The following is a 14,093-nucleotide window of genomic DNA, read 5'->3' on the forward strand; positions in this document are numbered from 1 at the left end:
TTTTCTTTACCTTTTACCAGCTGCAGCAGTGCCACCACGTGGCAAAATAGTAAATGATGTTTGCAGTCTGTTGAGCCTGCCTACATAGAAATTACACAATTCTTGAACAAATTTTTTAAATTGAGGATGAGAAAAGAGTCATATTATTTCAAAATTTGTACTACATAAAATGAGACTTTTAAGTCTGTTTAAAATTAGCAAAATTTGCATTTTCTTAAATGGAGACCACATTGTGTGAAGGTCTCCATCCTGCCCTCTGAGCAGCCTCTAGTAACTCCTGGGAGTCAGCCTCAGAGGTGAACTCTTGCAAGTGGGACAGACACCCGCTAAAGTTCTACAGCATCCTTCATGAGGTCTTCCCTGACGCCTCTTATGCTGTGCTCCCCCAAAAGCGGGTCTGATGTAGATTTCACTCATTAGCAAGCATTCATTGAGTACATGCATGGTGCTCACCCTGTTGTAGGCACCGCAGAGACAGCAGTAAACAAATCGGACACAGTTTCAGTCCTCACTTATTACACTCTTATTGTGACATATCTGTCTCCTTTATGCCCTGTAAATCTAGCGACAGGGACCTGTCTCATTCCATCTTCACTGGAGCCATACCTTCTACCCATTGAATTCCCCAGTAACCATTTCAGAACTCAATTGATTCGCGATGACTGTATGTATTAGCACCATTCCCATGTCAGTTTTCTGGTGGGATCAAATCTGTGCCTGCCGGCCAGGGACAAAAATACAGAAGCAGACAGTTCATTTTAGATCCAGTAGTAGGCTGAATCATAACCCTCCAAAGATGTCCATATCCTAATCCCCAGAACCTGTGACTGTGTTAACTTTCACGGCAAAGGGACTTTGTGGATGTGATTAAGTGAAGGCTCTTGAGATGGGAAGATAATCTGGATTGTCGTGGTGGGCCCAATGTAATCACAAGGGTCCTTCTATGAGGGGGGCAGTAGAATTAGAGTTAGAGAGAAGATATAAGGACAGAAGCAGAGGTCAGGGAGGAGAAAAGATACTATGGTGCTAGCTTTGAAGACGAAGAAGGGGCCATGAGCCAAAGAACACAGGCTAACTCTAGAAGCTGGAAAAGGCAAGGAAACGGATTCTCCTCTAGAACCTCCACAATGAGCAGAGGCCTGCTGGCACGCCTTGGACTTCTGACCTCCAGAGCCATAAGCTAGTACATTTGCGTTGCTGTAAGCCACTAGCTTTGTGCTAATCTGTTACGGCAGTAATAGGACACTAATATCGATTTCTTCCTGTCCTCCCTCTAACTTGCCCTCCCCACTGCCCATTCTCCCTGGTGCACAGAGCAGGACGTTTCTACTTTGTTCCCTCATTTTCCCAAGTCATGGAGATGTTCTAGTTTTTCTTAGCACAAGCCTGTAACAGTGTTTGTCTAACAGGGTTGTCTGACCATGGGCACTCTTTGGCATATCATTAGGGTCCCTGAGTTTTCTATGAGAATTTAAAATTCTGTAATTTTGCTTCCATGGTTAGCTAAAAAATGAATATGTAATTCAACTTACACCTCCAAAGTCAGTCTCATCCTCATACGAACACTAAAAGCATTCTCATTAAAGTCAGAAATAAGACCAGGATATCCACTCTCACTTATGTTATTTTGGAGGTACTGGCTAATGTTATTACACAAGAGAAAAACAAAAGATATATTTTAAAAAATTGGACAAGAGGAGGTAAACTTGTTATTTGCAAATAATATGATCATGTACCTGAAAACCTAAGAGAAAAAAACTGAAAAACTATAAAAATAATAAAAGAATTCATCAAGGTGGCTGGGAACAATATTAATGTATAGTAATCAATATAAAACAATAATTAGGACATATATAAATAATGGGAAAGCTTATTCTATTTGCAGTAACAACAGAAAGGATAAAATAAATAAGGATTAAGGTAACAAGAAATATGCAAAGTTAATGTGAAGGAAACAGAACAAAACTTGAAAAAGAAGAAAGGTATGCCATGTTTTTCAATAGAAAGATTTACCATGGCAGCAATGTCAAAATAAAGCCTTATGTGTTTAAGACCTGGAGTTGGACTCGTTATTGGCCACCAGATGAGACTGATAAGATAAACAGTCTTGTTTCATTTTCTCTTCATAACATCATTCTCCAGCTGGCCTTTTGTATTACCTGGTCTTGTCTCAAGAGTTTTAGTCTTCATGGGGGATATGTAGGCTTCCCACTGGCAGAAGGAAGGTCATAGGTTAAGTGAGGCCTGATCTCTGGGTGGTCCAAGCCAAGCCCACCTTTGGACTGCCAGGCCATGGCAAATGAGGACTCCCTAGGAGATGCTGCCCTCTGCTGGTTGTCATGACTTGCCATGGGCACCTTCAGTCCTTTGTCTCACATACACATACACACACACACACACTCGTTTAGGAACACCTATTTCCACAATACTCCATCTGGAACATCTTAGGTTTTATTATCTTGTTGATATAATAATTGCTACATAGTAAGGGTAATCTCACCAGGATCATAGCTAAAATAGCAATTTTTTATTATCTTCAACATGTCACCAGCCCATTCTTGGGCTATGTGCCTTTTGACACCATTTTTACATCTCTCTTACCTCCTGGGCATTTGTAGTTAAAAAAAATGCCACAGCTAATTATTATTGTCAAAGGAATTCTGGATATCATCAATAGGTAAGTTGGGTATTTTGTTTTTTTGGTGGGGGAGGGGAGATATGGGAGAAGCCGCTATTGCCACCCAAATGACTGGTCAGGCTAGTGTTGTGGGGGCGGGGCAGGCAATCAACTTCATTAGAAAGAATCTTCCATTCCACACAGACCACACCCTCCTTGAAGGCTGTTCTCTATTTCTAGAAGCCACTAGGATCTCTCTTAGCAGCAGAGCTAAGTCTGATTATTAGCTGTTCCTCCCTGCCTCCTTATCTTCTTTTTTCAGAGCATGGCACGTGCTAGAAATTCAATAACTGCCAAACGAACAAATGAATGGCATTGTGCTTTCACCAGCCTATATGCTGAAGCCTAGAGAGCAGGGAGACGCTGCTTAACAATTCCCTGGAATGGAGTGCCACCAAATCTGAGCAGCCCATTGGCATAGTACAGGAGATTTTAGCTTTGGAGTAATCATTTTTGAGGTCTCTATCTTTCATTGTGTATAATGCTAACTGCTGCTTTTGTTTCAGCCTCTTCACCTTTTTTCCCCTCTTATTTTAAAAGAAATTAAATCATCTAGGAGGTCCCTAAAATTATAGCGGGCCCTAGGCCTTGAGCCTTCTGTGCCTAACGGATAAGTGCCTGGGGGACCGATTGGTACATGTACTGACCATCACCCCTGGCGAGACTTAAATTGTACATGAGAAGCAGAACTTAAATGCCTCCAGGCAGGCGGGGTGTGGGGCATTTGTCCACTCTGTGTGTGGTGAAGGCCCTTTCTGAGAGGTCGCTATGACTCATCTCCACTGGATTGTTGCCAGACTTTCCCATTTTTCAAGAAAAACTGGAAATCCTGAGTATAAAAAAATAAAACCTCTCAATTTTAAAGTACTAGCCAAATTTCAAAGAAAAATAATCTCTCTGCTCAAGCCAAACAGAACACCTCTGTGGATTGCACCTGGCACTACTTTGTAATTTCTGTTGAACACAGTGGCAGGGAGGACCCTTAAAAACTGGTGACAGGTGGGGACTAGAGAACCAACACATCAGGAAGAGAAAAATGGCATGGTTTTAGTGTGATTGTAAAAACGCAATACTAATTGCAGTAAACTGTATGATTTTCTTACTCTTTACGAGCAGTCCCTTGGGAATAGTAATTGTGAATCTAATTAAAAATTTCAGATTCTGTAAAATTCCATTTGTATCATATTCATGCTATCTCATCCTCCTTAATTCTTGGTTTGAGTAATAGTCAAGATTTCATGACTTATATGTTTTAAGGAGAACTCTGCTCATAACCTTGATTGTGAGTTTTTAAAGGTGTATTTAATTAGGGGTAATACAGACCTATGTATTACCCGTAGTCAGGTCACATTTGTCTGACTTCCTTTGGGGCTTTACTGTATGAAAAAGAAGAGAGGGAAGAAGTTTGTGTTCTTTTAACTGTTTAGGGGTAAATATTTAGTAACAAGTATTTTTATGAGAAGTAGGACTTTAGGGATTTGAATGAAAAGCATGCATATATTCACTTTACAGTGACGCTCAGCCTGCAGTACTGCCAGAACAGGACGAGGCAAAGGCAATCCCCCTCCTCCCTTCCTCTCAGCTGATGATTTCACTTTCTAATCCTAGACTGTAAACAGACCACTAAGATCCAGGGTGATGAGTATCTAGAGCGGGAAAGCACAGGTTCCTATGGAAACAGAAGCAGAGTCTCTCACTTAGGCTTGGTGGAGGAGGGAAGTCTGAAAGTCTTCTTGGAGGAAGCGCCATCTTCAATAAGAGCAGAAAATTGATTAGCCTTCAATCAGAGGCCAGGAGGAGAGTGGGGGAAGAAGCCCACGACTGAAAAAGTGTGACAAGATCTGAGATTGGAAATAAATTCAGTGGGACTGGAGGTTGCAAAGCATCATTCCATTTTAATTTCAATGTATAGCACTTGTCACTTTCTGATCATTTCTTGTTTGTTTGCTTATTTGTTTATTGTGTGTTTTTCTACCCCCATCCCCTCACACAGAACAGGAGCCCTGGCCTGCTGATACCTCAGTGCCTGCCGCCTATGGCTGCTAACCTTTCCTGAGGGCCTGCCGAGTGTCAGATCTAAGTGCCTCCCTCACCACCACCCCAACCAACAGACAAAATGCTACTTCTTCAGAGTTCTCTCAAATGCTTCCTTCTCTGTGAAACCTTCCCCATCTCTTTACCTACCGCCTACCCTCACAATTAATTGCTTCTTCCAGAGTTCCCACAGCTATTGATTCTTCCCTGCAGCATGGGCTTAACTCCACATAGTTAGTTGGCTGTTCCCGTATTTGTCTCCCCCATTCTGCGTTGTTTTAAATCATATGAAGCAACGTGTTTTTGTCTCTGTATGCCTCTCAACACTTTGGGCAGGCTTTTATACACACAATGGGGCTCAAAAATATTTTGAATAAATGAATTAGGGAAAGTCACGAACCCTCCTTCTTTCTCCCTTCCCCTGGTCCTCAGAGCAATCTTTTAAAACTTAAAGTCCGACCATATCACAGCCCTACTTAACCTGTTGAAGGCCACGCCTCATCCTCAGAATAGAATTCTTACTCCTAAGCACATTGGTAACCTCCGGGCTCTGGCTGAACTTGCGCCCATCCACCTCTCCAGCCACGTTCCCCACTACACCTCGTCTAACAAAACTGGACTGCTTGCAGTGACCGCACAGTGGGCTGGACTGATCCATGCCACCAGGCTTTCATTGCAACTACTCCCTCTGCCTGGCATGCCTTTCCATTTTCCATGCCTGGCTCGGTTCAGGCATGACTTTCTCAAGCAGCTTTCCTTCTTTGAAGACAGACCCTATTAAGAACTTTTAAAAAAAAAAGTACTAAGTACAGAAAAGTGTATGGTGTTCCCCTCCATTTATGTGTTTAAAAGTGAAAACAGTACTAAATCTTAAAACGTAATTCTTAAATGATACACAACTTACGTGCTTGCCAGATTTGGAAAACCACCTATTTATCATTTTCTCTCATTCACCCTCTCTGCAGGTACCCATTTTGTAGATGCCCTAAACAATCTATCGGATCCCCCCAATGCCAGACTCTCAGGCTGAGTCAAATACTCTTCTCCGCTTGCCGGGCACAACTCAATGTTACAGTGACTTGAGCAGATTGCAAGTTTGCCTATCTCAGTAGGGTGTGAGCTCCCGAGGGGGCGCAAACACCATCTTTGTCCGTGGAGCGCCGGACCCCCTAGTTAGCCCCAGACTTATTTCCTGCGTTGAAAAGCTTCTCCCCAGCTGACCGGTGCATTTCTTCTTTAAGGAGCCGTTCCCTCCTCGCCCAGGAAGGAAAACTGGCTCGCCATCAAGGGTTGCCGCTGGGAAAAGGGTGAAATAGCAGCGGCGCCGAAAGTCAGGACGAAGACATTGCGCAAACTCCCGGCCCAGGAACCAGACGAACAACTCAGACGCCCACAGACGCCAGCGGCGTGGGCGGGGCCGGGGAGCGACTGACTCCGGAAGTCACGTGGCGCCGCGCCGCGCGAACGCCTCACCTCCGCAATCGACTATTCAGCCTTGCGGCGCCTCTGGCGGGCTCCGCCGAGATCTACTCTTTCGGCGCTCGGCTCGCCCGTGCTGCTGCCGCCGCCGAAGGAGGGGCAAAGCGCAAGATGGCGGACAAAACGCCAGGCGGATCCCAGAAGGCCAGTTCAAAGGTAATTTCTTAGAGGACTTCGTGAGTCAGTGGGTCTGTCACTGTCGTCTGGGGCCTGTCGACGCCCCTGGCCAGCTGGAAGGGCGTGGGGTGGGCGTCCGCGTTCTGGTCGCGACGGTCGGCCGGGCCGCCGACGCACGGTGGTGCGCAGGTTGAGAGGCCTGGTGTCTCTCCTTCGTCCCAGCCTGGATTGGGCTCCAGACTGGCGGGCCAAGGGGGCTGGCGTGGGTAGTTGGGCCCGCGCTCGGCACTCGAGTGCAGTCAGGGATTTAGATGGAGGTCCAGAGCCGCGAAAACGCGCTCGTGTCTTTCAGCTTGTTGCGCCCTGGGGCCGCCGGACAGCGCCTGGGAGAGGCGGGAATCGCTTCCCCGGGCTTTGGGGTCTACGTCTCTTTCGTCGGCTCTTTGGTTTTGGATCTCACACGCTGCCGGCCTCCCTCCGTGTCCTGCGCGCCCTCCAGAGCATAAATAACCTCTGGGGCGCAAGTTGTGCGGGGAGGACCACTAGCGGAGGGACGCGGGGCGGGGAGTGCAGAGGCGGGAGCAGCCCTCCTTTGCGGTGCTGCATCGCCAAGGTGAATGCTGCGCGCTACACGTGGTCTTCCCTCCCCTGAGAGGAAGCGTAAACTGAGCTCTTCTTCTGGGGCTCGTTTCCGAGGACTCGGAGACTCCTGCATCTCCATGTTGTGTCTTCTACGGAAAGGAGAACTTCCGAAGACTTGGAAGCCGCCTAAGATTAGCAAATCGCGTTTGCGTTCGCAGGGAACCGTGTGCACGTATTGTGAAACCGGTGAGCTGTAGAAGTAGTTTAGCGTTAGTTAGGTTACGGTTAGCATCAGGTCTTAGTTGCCATCTTGGGCGGGTCATTTAATCGTTTTTTGCTTTGAGTTTCTCATCTCGAACACGGTATTGAAAGTAATAGGTACTGCTCGAAGTAGCAGTTAAGCTTTTTGATGGAGATGCAGTAGGTTTTGTAACACTTGAAGGTTCTAGGGACTGTTCTTCTTAAAGAGTATGATTGTAACTTGGTTATTAGGAAGTTAAGTTTACGATAGAGGGGGCAAGTCTTGCGTTTACAATTCTCAGAAGCATAACTCGTTTTATACTTGCTTTCTCAGTTTCTAATAAATCATAATTTATTTTTAATCATCTTTTTTTTGGTGAGGAAGGTTGGCCCTGAGTTACCTTCCGTTGCCAATCTTCGTCTTTTTGCTTGAGGAAGATTGTCGCTGAGCTAGCATCTGTGCTAGTCTTCCTCTGTTTTTTTGTATGGGACGCCTCCACAGCATGGCTTGAGCAGTGTGTAGGTCCTCGCAGGGGATCCGAACCCCGATCCCCAGGCTGCCAAGTGGAGCAGGCGAACCTAACCACTACCCCAGCAGCTGGCTCCAATAAATCATAGTTTTTAAGCCATTTGTTGAATGATGTCCATAATTAGTTTGTAATTAGTAATGGCTTTACCGGACATCCTTTAGTTATGTAGAAACTATGGTACAGGGCCAGTTTGGGTTGCTTTGCCTTCTTTGTTTACTCTGTTAGTTTCTTCCCTCCCCAGTACCTTTCCCCTTGATGAGCAGGGAAATAGTCGGATACCTCTCCTTGCCCACTTCCCCTCAGCAGACTCATGACAAAAACAGCCCAGCTTACTATTAGGGAACTATTAGGAAAGCTACCTACATCCATAATAATTGATGCATAAGCTTCACGATTTTTGTTTTTTCTCAAAGTAATATTTTAAGTATCTCCTATTTGGGGCCTTGGATACATTGAAATCATTTTAATGTACATGTTCAGTGTTCCTTCTTTAGTACTTCTCATGGTTGAGGGTGGTGGTTCCTATAAGTAAGTTGTTGGATCTTCCAGTAATAAATCTTGTCAGTTTATATTGCTTTAGGGTATCATCAGTTGATGCTATTAAGAGATTTCCTACTGATGTCTGTATAAAGAATCAGAATGTCTCAGGACTCAAGTGATATTGATGTGATTTTCTACAATAATATGGAGGATGCATAATGTGGGAAGATTATGATTTTGATAATGAACAAAAGAGATGTGGATTCAAATTCTGTCTTGGTAATTAATTATATTTGCGATATTAAGGCAAACTGCTTAAACTTGAGCCTCAGTTTCCTCATTTGTAATTTGGATATAATTTCTTTTTTACAGAGTTCATGTAAGGATTAAATGAGTTAATGTCTGTAAAGTACATAATAAATCTTAGTTTCTTTCCCCTCTCCTTTTTTTTAGAAGAAATAAAAAATTGCTTACTTTTCAAAATGTCAGGATAAATTCTAATATTGAGATTTATAGTCTAAGTCATCGACTATCATAATGACTGCCCAGATTGTTGTTTTTTGTTTGTAACCCAAGTCCAGAAATTATTGGAGAGAGTCTGAAATCATTTTGACTAACACCACAGTGGTTGGAATTTCTAGCCTTTGATCTCTGTGGTTTGATTTCCCTTCCTCTGGGGAGAGCAGATGAGTGACACATTCTATAGTCAGATGGAGTGAATGGGTTCTTTTTCATGTTCATTCTTCTTCTTTGGTAGTTAACTTCCCATGGATATGAGTGGGGATGCTTGTTAATCATATTTCTAGACTTTGAGAAAATGTTAATTTTAAAATGTACAACATACGGATTTTTGCTGTTGAAATAGCAAAATTATTTGACGTCTTAATTATAAAATAGATTAAATTAGGTAACCTCTACCATTTCTTCTAGCTTTAATAATGACATTTTAGGTATGTATAGTCAAATAACTTATGTATGTATAGTCAAATGACTATGTGTAGTTGTCCCTGACGAAGAGACCCTGGGCCCTTTTATTTTTTGTGTAGTTTTGCTGTACTTTTCATTTTAAAGTCTGGCAAATGTTGAAATTCAGTAAATGTTTTAGGAATGAACTAAAATTTTCCTATCCTTTTATTCTTGTTTATCACCAGACTAAAATATTGCTTTGGGGGAGAAGGGTGTTGGTGCCATGTTGGAGCTTTGATTTGCGGAGGAGAGACAGAGAGAGCCTGTAACTGCTTGCTTAGACATTTGTTAAACATTTTTCTTTAGCATTTAATTTATAAAAATTAACTTACTATTTTGATTTTAAGAGTTTTGTTTGCTTGCTTAGCAAAATGAGGATATGAAGAGAATGTGGTATTTTCTTTCCTTCTGCATCTCCTTTGCTGGTAATACTACTAATGTAATTGAATTGTGTGCCCTGTTCTTTTACGCTGTGACAGTGCTTACTTTTTACTGTATAGTTAAAAATTGGGTTAGAGAGCTAAATGAACAAAGTAGAAAATACTGCTGGCTTTCTTGACATCCAGTGCTAAATTGGTTTGGGAACTGTTTCAATTTGCTGCTGGTTAACAAAAGTATTTCACTTGCAAGGAATAAGTAAAATGATCCATTCAAGGCTTGTGATCCTTAGGTGTTTATTACTGCCTTTGTACATTTTTTTTTTCCTGTGGTTCTGAAGATATCTAAGATTTAAATATGATGAAAAACTTCAAGCAAAACACAAACCTTGAAAATTAGGCTCTTCATAGTTTGCCACTTCTGGTTTAAAAGGAAATCTTTATTATGGTATGGTTGTAACCTTATCTTAAGAATATAAGATGGCTAGTTTTATGGATGGAATGTTGTGTTTTGGGGTGGAGAGTGGAATTATGAACTTTGGTTTTCTTGATTGGTGCTTTTTATTTATTTATTTATTATTTATTTTATTTTATTTTATTTTTGAGGAAGATTAGCCCTGAGCTAACTACTGGCAATCCTCCTCTTTTTGCTGAGGAAGACTGGCCCTGAGCTAACATCTGTGCCCATCTTCCTCTACTTTATATGTGGGACGCCTCCCACAGCATGGCGTGCCAAGTGGTGCCATGTCCATACCCGGGATCCGAACCGCTGACCCCCGGGCTGCCAAATCGGAATGTGCATACTTAACTGCTGCGCCACCAGGCTGGCCCCTTTATTTATATTTATTTATTTTTTACTTTAAAGATTTTATTTTTCCTTTTTCTCTCAAAGCCCCCTGGTACATAGTTGTGTATTTTCAGTTGTGGGTCCCTCTAGTTGTGGCATGTGGGATGACACCTCAGCATGGTTTGATGAGCGGTGCCATGTCTGCGCCCAGGATTCGAACTGGCGAAACCCTGAGCTCCCGGAGCAGAGTGGGTGAACTTAACCACCCGGCCACGGGGCTAGCCCCTCACTGGTGCTTTTTAGAAGCTTGAGTATTTGCAGCACTGGTGCTTGAATATGACTATTGATATGGTTAAAAAAGATTTCTTAGTGGCTTGAATTGATTCTTTTCTCAAAGTCCAATTTTTATTTTCTTTTGATTTTTTTTTTTTTATTCTTGAAGCTTTTTTTTCCCTGGAAAGTTAACCTATGAAAGATACCCATTTGCCTTACTGGCAAATGAGATGAGGGCTCATTTTGTATGCAAGTTGAAGACTCCTGCTTGTCTACCCCTTTTTACAAAGAGCATAATTTTTAAAATAAAAGTAAAAACTTGATACAGGATAAACTTGAAAACCCTAGTATTACACAAAATTTGCCTCTTATACTATTGTTAAATAGCTTTAACATTTTATTGCAGACCAGCCATGTGCTAGATATTTTGCTGAAGCAACTTTTGAAAGCAAGAAATGCTTCCCCTGTAACAATTGAGGCTCTTTGGTACTGTTAGGTGTCTTGAGGAGTTAAATTTTTTCACTAGGCCCTTCCTCAGTTTAGGTAAACGACAGGACATTCGAAATGTACTTACAACTTTTCGTGTGTTAGTAGTGTTGTGGATGTAATTTTAAAGATCATTTGAAGTTTGTTATTTAACTTTATTATATATAGTGCATGTCTCAGCGATCTTACAAAGTTTTTTTGAGAGGGAGACCTTGATTTGGCTTGGAGAGCGGTATTAAGCTATGTAGCTGCTACTTGTTAGTGAGTAAACAGCATAGTATGTTGACACTGTGGAGTGTAATTTTGTTGGCTAGGTATTTGTTTCAGCAGGTTAAGTCAACAAGTATGTTGAGGCTCTGTCACTTGCCAGATCTTGTGCTTGACTTTGAAGAAGAAAACATTAACAAGACCGCACTCCCTTTTGGGGAGCATGCTGTCTAGTGGAAGCCGAGTGTCAACATGTAATAGTACAAGGCTGAGCTATCAGAGGTATCTAAAAATTTAGAGAAGGAAGTGATAGTTGGTTGAATGGGGGATGGAGAAGGGGAAGCTTCAAGAGCATAGAGGAATTTGATTGAGTCCTTTTGAACAATGAGTAGAGTTTTGAAGGGTAGAGATAGGGGTATAAAAAAAGAAATGGGTGAGGTGAAAAAAATAAATTGCTGGGAAATGGTTTGATAAATGGTCTGGTTTAGCCAGTGGTTAGGGAAAGGTAAGTTTGAACTAAATTGTGGAGGGCTTTGAATGCTACAGAATAAAATTAGAGAGCCATGGGAAATTTGAGGCAGGAAAGTTCTTTAGAAAAGCCTCTCTATGAGCATAGTTTAGGAAGGATTTGGGAGTGAGGAAGGTGAGTTGGAAGATTATTGCAGTGCTGCTGATAATTGAGGATTGCTTCAGAAGTCTCACCTCAGATCTTCATTGGGAAGCTTTTCCTAACGTCTTCCCCACTCCTTTTAATATTTCCTGCACTCTGTGCTCTTGTGGCATAGCCATATTGTTTTACTTGTGTCTTTTATTAGCTCCTAAGGGCAGGAGCTGTGTCTTATTTTACTTTATATCTCTTACACAAGGCACGGTACCAGTAAATGGTTGCTCAGTAAAATGGTTGAATAAAGGGAAGATCTGAAGCGCAATGGTATCTTTGGAAAGGAAAAGAAGGGTCCCTGGAGAAGAGCTATATTAGAAGAGGGGTGAACAGAATTTGACTCAGTTGATTATGGGGGAAGGAAGGAGTCCAGGGTGACCTTGTTATAAAGCTGCTGCTGGCTAATACTTATTGAAGAATTATTATGTACCAAGCATCGTTCTAAGTGCTTCACTTGTATTTGTCCTTCATAACAATCCTGTGAAGCAGATGCTATTCAGCTTTACAGATGAAGGAACTAGGCCCAAGGTTACAAATCTGGGAAGTGCTAAAACCAGGAAGTCTGTTCCAGAATCTGTGCTCTTAATGTTTTAGTACTTCCAGATTCTTGAACTATTTCTGCAGTAGAATTTGTACCTTTTACTAGACATTAGGGGTTTATGTGTGGATTTTCTTGCTATTAGCATCTGTTTCTTATGTCTTGGGTGGTTGGAGAAAGCAGGGGAGGTTTCTTTGCTGTGTAGCAGGAAGTCGCTGCTCTGTCAGTGTTGTGGCAGTAAACACTATATCTTATGACTTGAAAGAACTTTTGCACAAAAACTCTATTGTAAAATTAGTGGTTAGGTTTCTAGTCTACAATATAAAAAGGTAACTGTGGGTCAGACATGTCCTACTATTATTTGTATCATATTTTGGGAAATACACATTCTGAATTTTAAAGAATTGACTTGCACATTTATTTTGTGTCACAAACTTTCTGTAAGTCAGAGATTGCCGTTATTCAGTGTTACTAGCTGAGAAGAAATTGCTATAAGTTTGGAAAGATTAAGTCTCTATAACATGAGAAACACTTGCTTTGTGAGCATAGGAAGACATTTTCTGATCATTTAAAGATTGACTTTTATTTTTAATACTTGCAGACCAGATCATCAGATGTTCATTCATCTGGATCTTCAGATGCACATGTGAGTATAAAAGGCGGTTTTTGTCTTTAAAATTTAATTTCTCTTTGTATATATCCCTACACTTAATGATTTTACTTGATAAATAAATATGATTATAGTATATGTGCCTATTTTTTCACCTCTTTTGCTAGGTGCCCTGCTTTTTTTGTTTTCTGTTTGCATAAGTTGGCCCCTTCAAACCATGTTAGAAACCTAATATATATGTTTCCTTCCTTGTTTTTATTGTGTTTATAAAATTGTGTGCATACATAAATGTGTGTACTTGTACTTTAACTATGGTTTGCATTATAGACACTTGTTCTTTTCTCACTGCACAATACACCTATTGGAAATCCCTGAAAGTCAACAAATGTAGCTCTAATCTTGTCTTTCTAATGGCATCATAATATTCCACGGTGGGAGGTACATTTATTTATTAAGCTATTTCTCTGTTTAGGGGCATATAGTTTTTGTTTAAAGTTTTTTGACATTTTGGGTAATAACTGCAGTAAACCTTCCTTTACATATGTTATTACAGCAGTGCTCAAAGTGTGGTCTTCAGACCCCTCAGGGTTGCTGAGAATCTTTCAAGGGGTTTGAGAGTTCAAAACTATTTTGTAATAATACTAAGACATTGATTGCCATTTTCACTTTGTTGACATTTGCACTGATGGTGCAAAAGCAATTGATAGGCAAACTATTGGCACCTTAGCACAAGTCACAGCAATGTTGCCAAAATGCACTAGTAGTCATTATATTCTTCCTCAGTAGGCACTTTTGTGCCTAAAAGTATGCTGGTGACACTTAAGAGAGTTCTTCATGAAGCAGTGAAAATTATTAATGTTAAATCTTGTCGTCGTATATGGATATTTTTAATGTTTTTTGTGATGAAATGGGAAGTACATACAAGCCATTTCTGCTTACCAAAGTGTGATGTTGTCTTGAGGAAAAGTACTTGTGGGATTGTTTAAATTGAGAAATAAAACTGGCTCCTTTTTTAAAGGAATACCATTTTTACTTGGAGGAACAACTGA

At 41.5% G+C, this 14,093-nt stretch overlaps 1 protein-coding gene across 2 annotated transcripts in view; it reads left to right on the forward strand.

The window, feature by feature from the left end:
- U2SURP (U2 snRNP associated SURP domain containing) overlaps positions 1–14,093 on the forward strand; it is an 87,073-nt gene that overhangs the window by 31,293 nt on the left and 41,687 nt on the right. The window contains exons 4-5 of one of the 2 annotated variants that reach the window (XM_001493057.6): positions 5,953–6,346; positions 13,036–13,080. In XM_001493057.6, coding sequence (XP_001493107.1) covers positions 6,302–6,346; positions 13,036–13,080 — 90 coding nt within the window. In that variant the 5' untranslated portion in view covers positions 5,953–6,301. Of the gene's footprint in view, positions 1–5,952; positions 6,347–13,035; positions 13,081–14,093 lie in introns of those variants that run through there. The other variant, XM_070238279.1, reaches the window with a different exon arrangement.

This window comes from Equus caballus, chromosome 16 (genome assembly GCF_041296265.1).
Source record: "Equus caballus isolate H_3958 breed thoroughbred chromosome 16, TB-T2T, whole genome shotgun sequence".
NCBI lineage: Eukaryota > Metazoa > Chordata > Mammalia > Perissodactyla > Equidae > Equus > Equus caballus.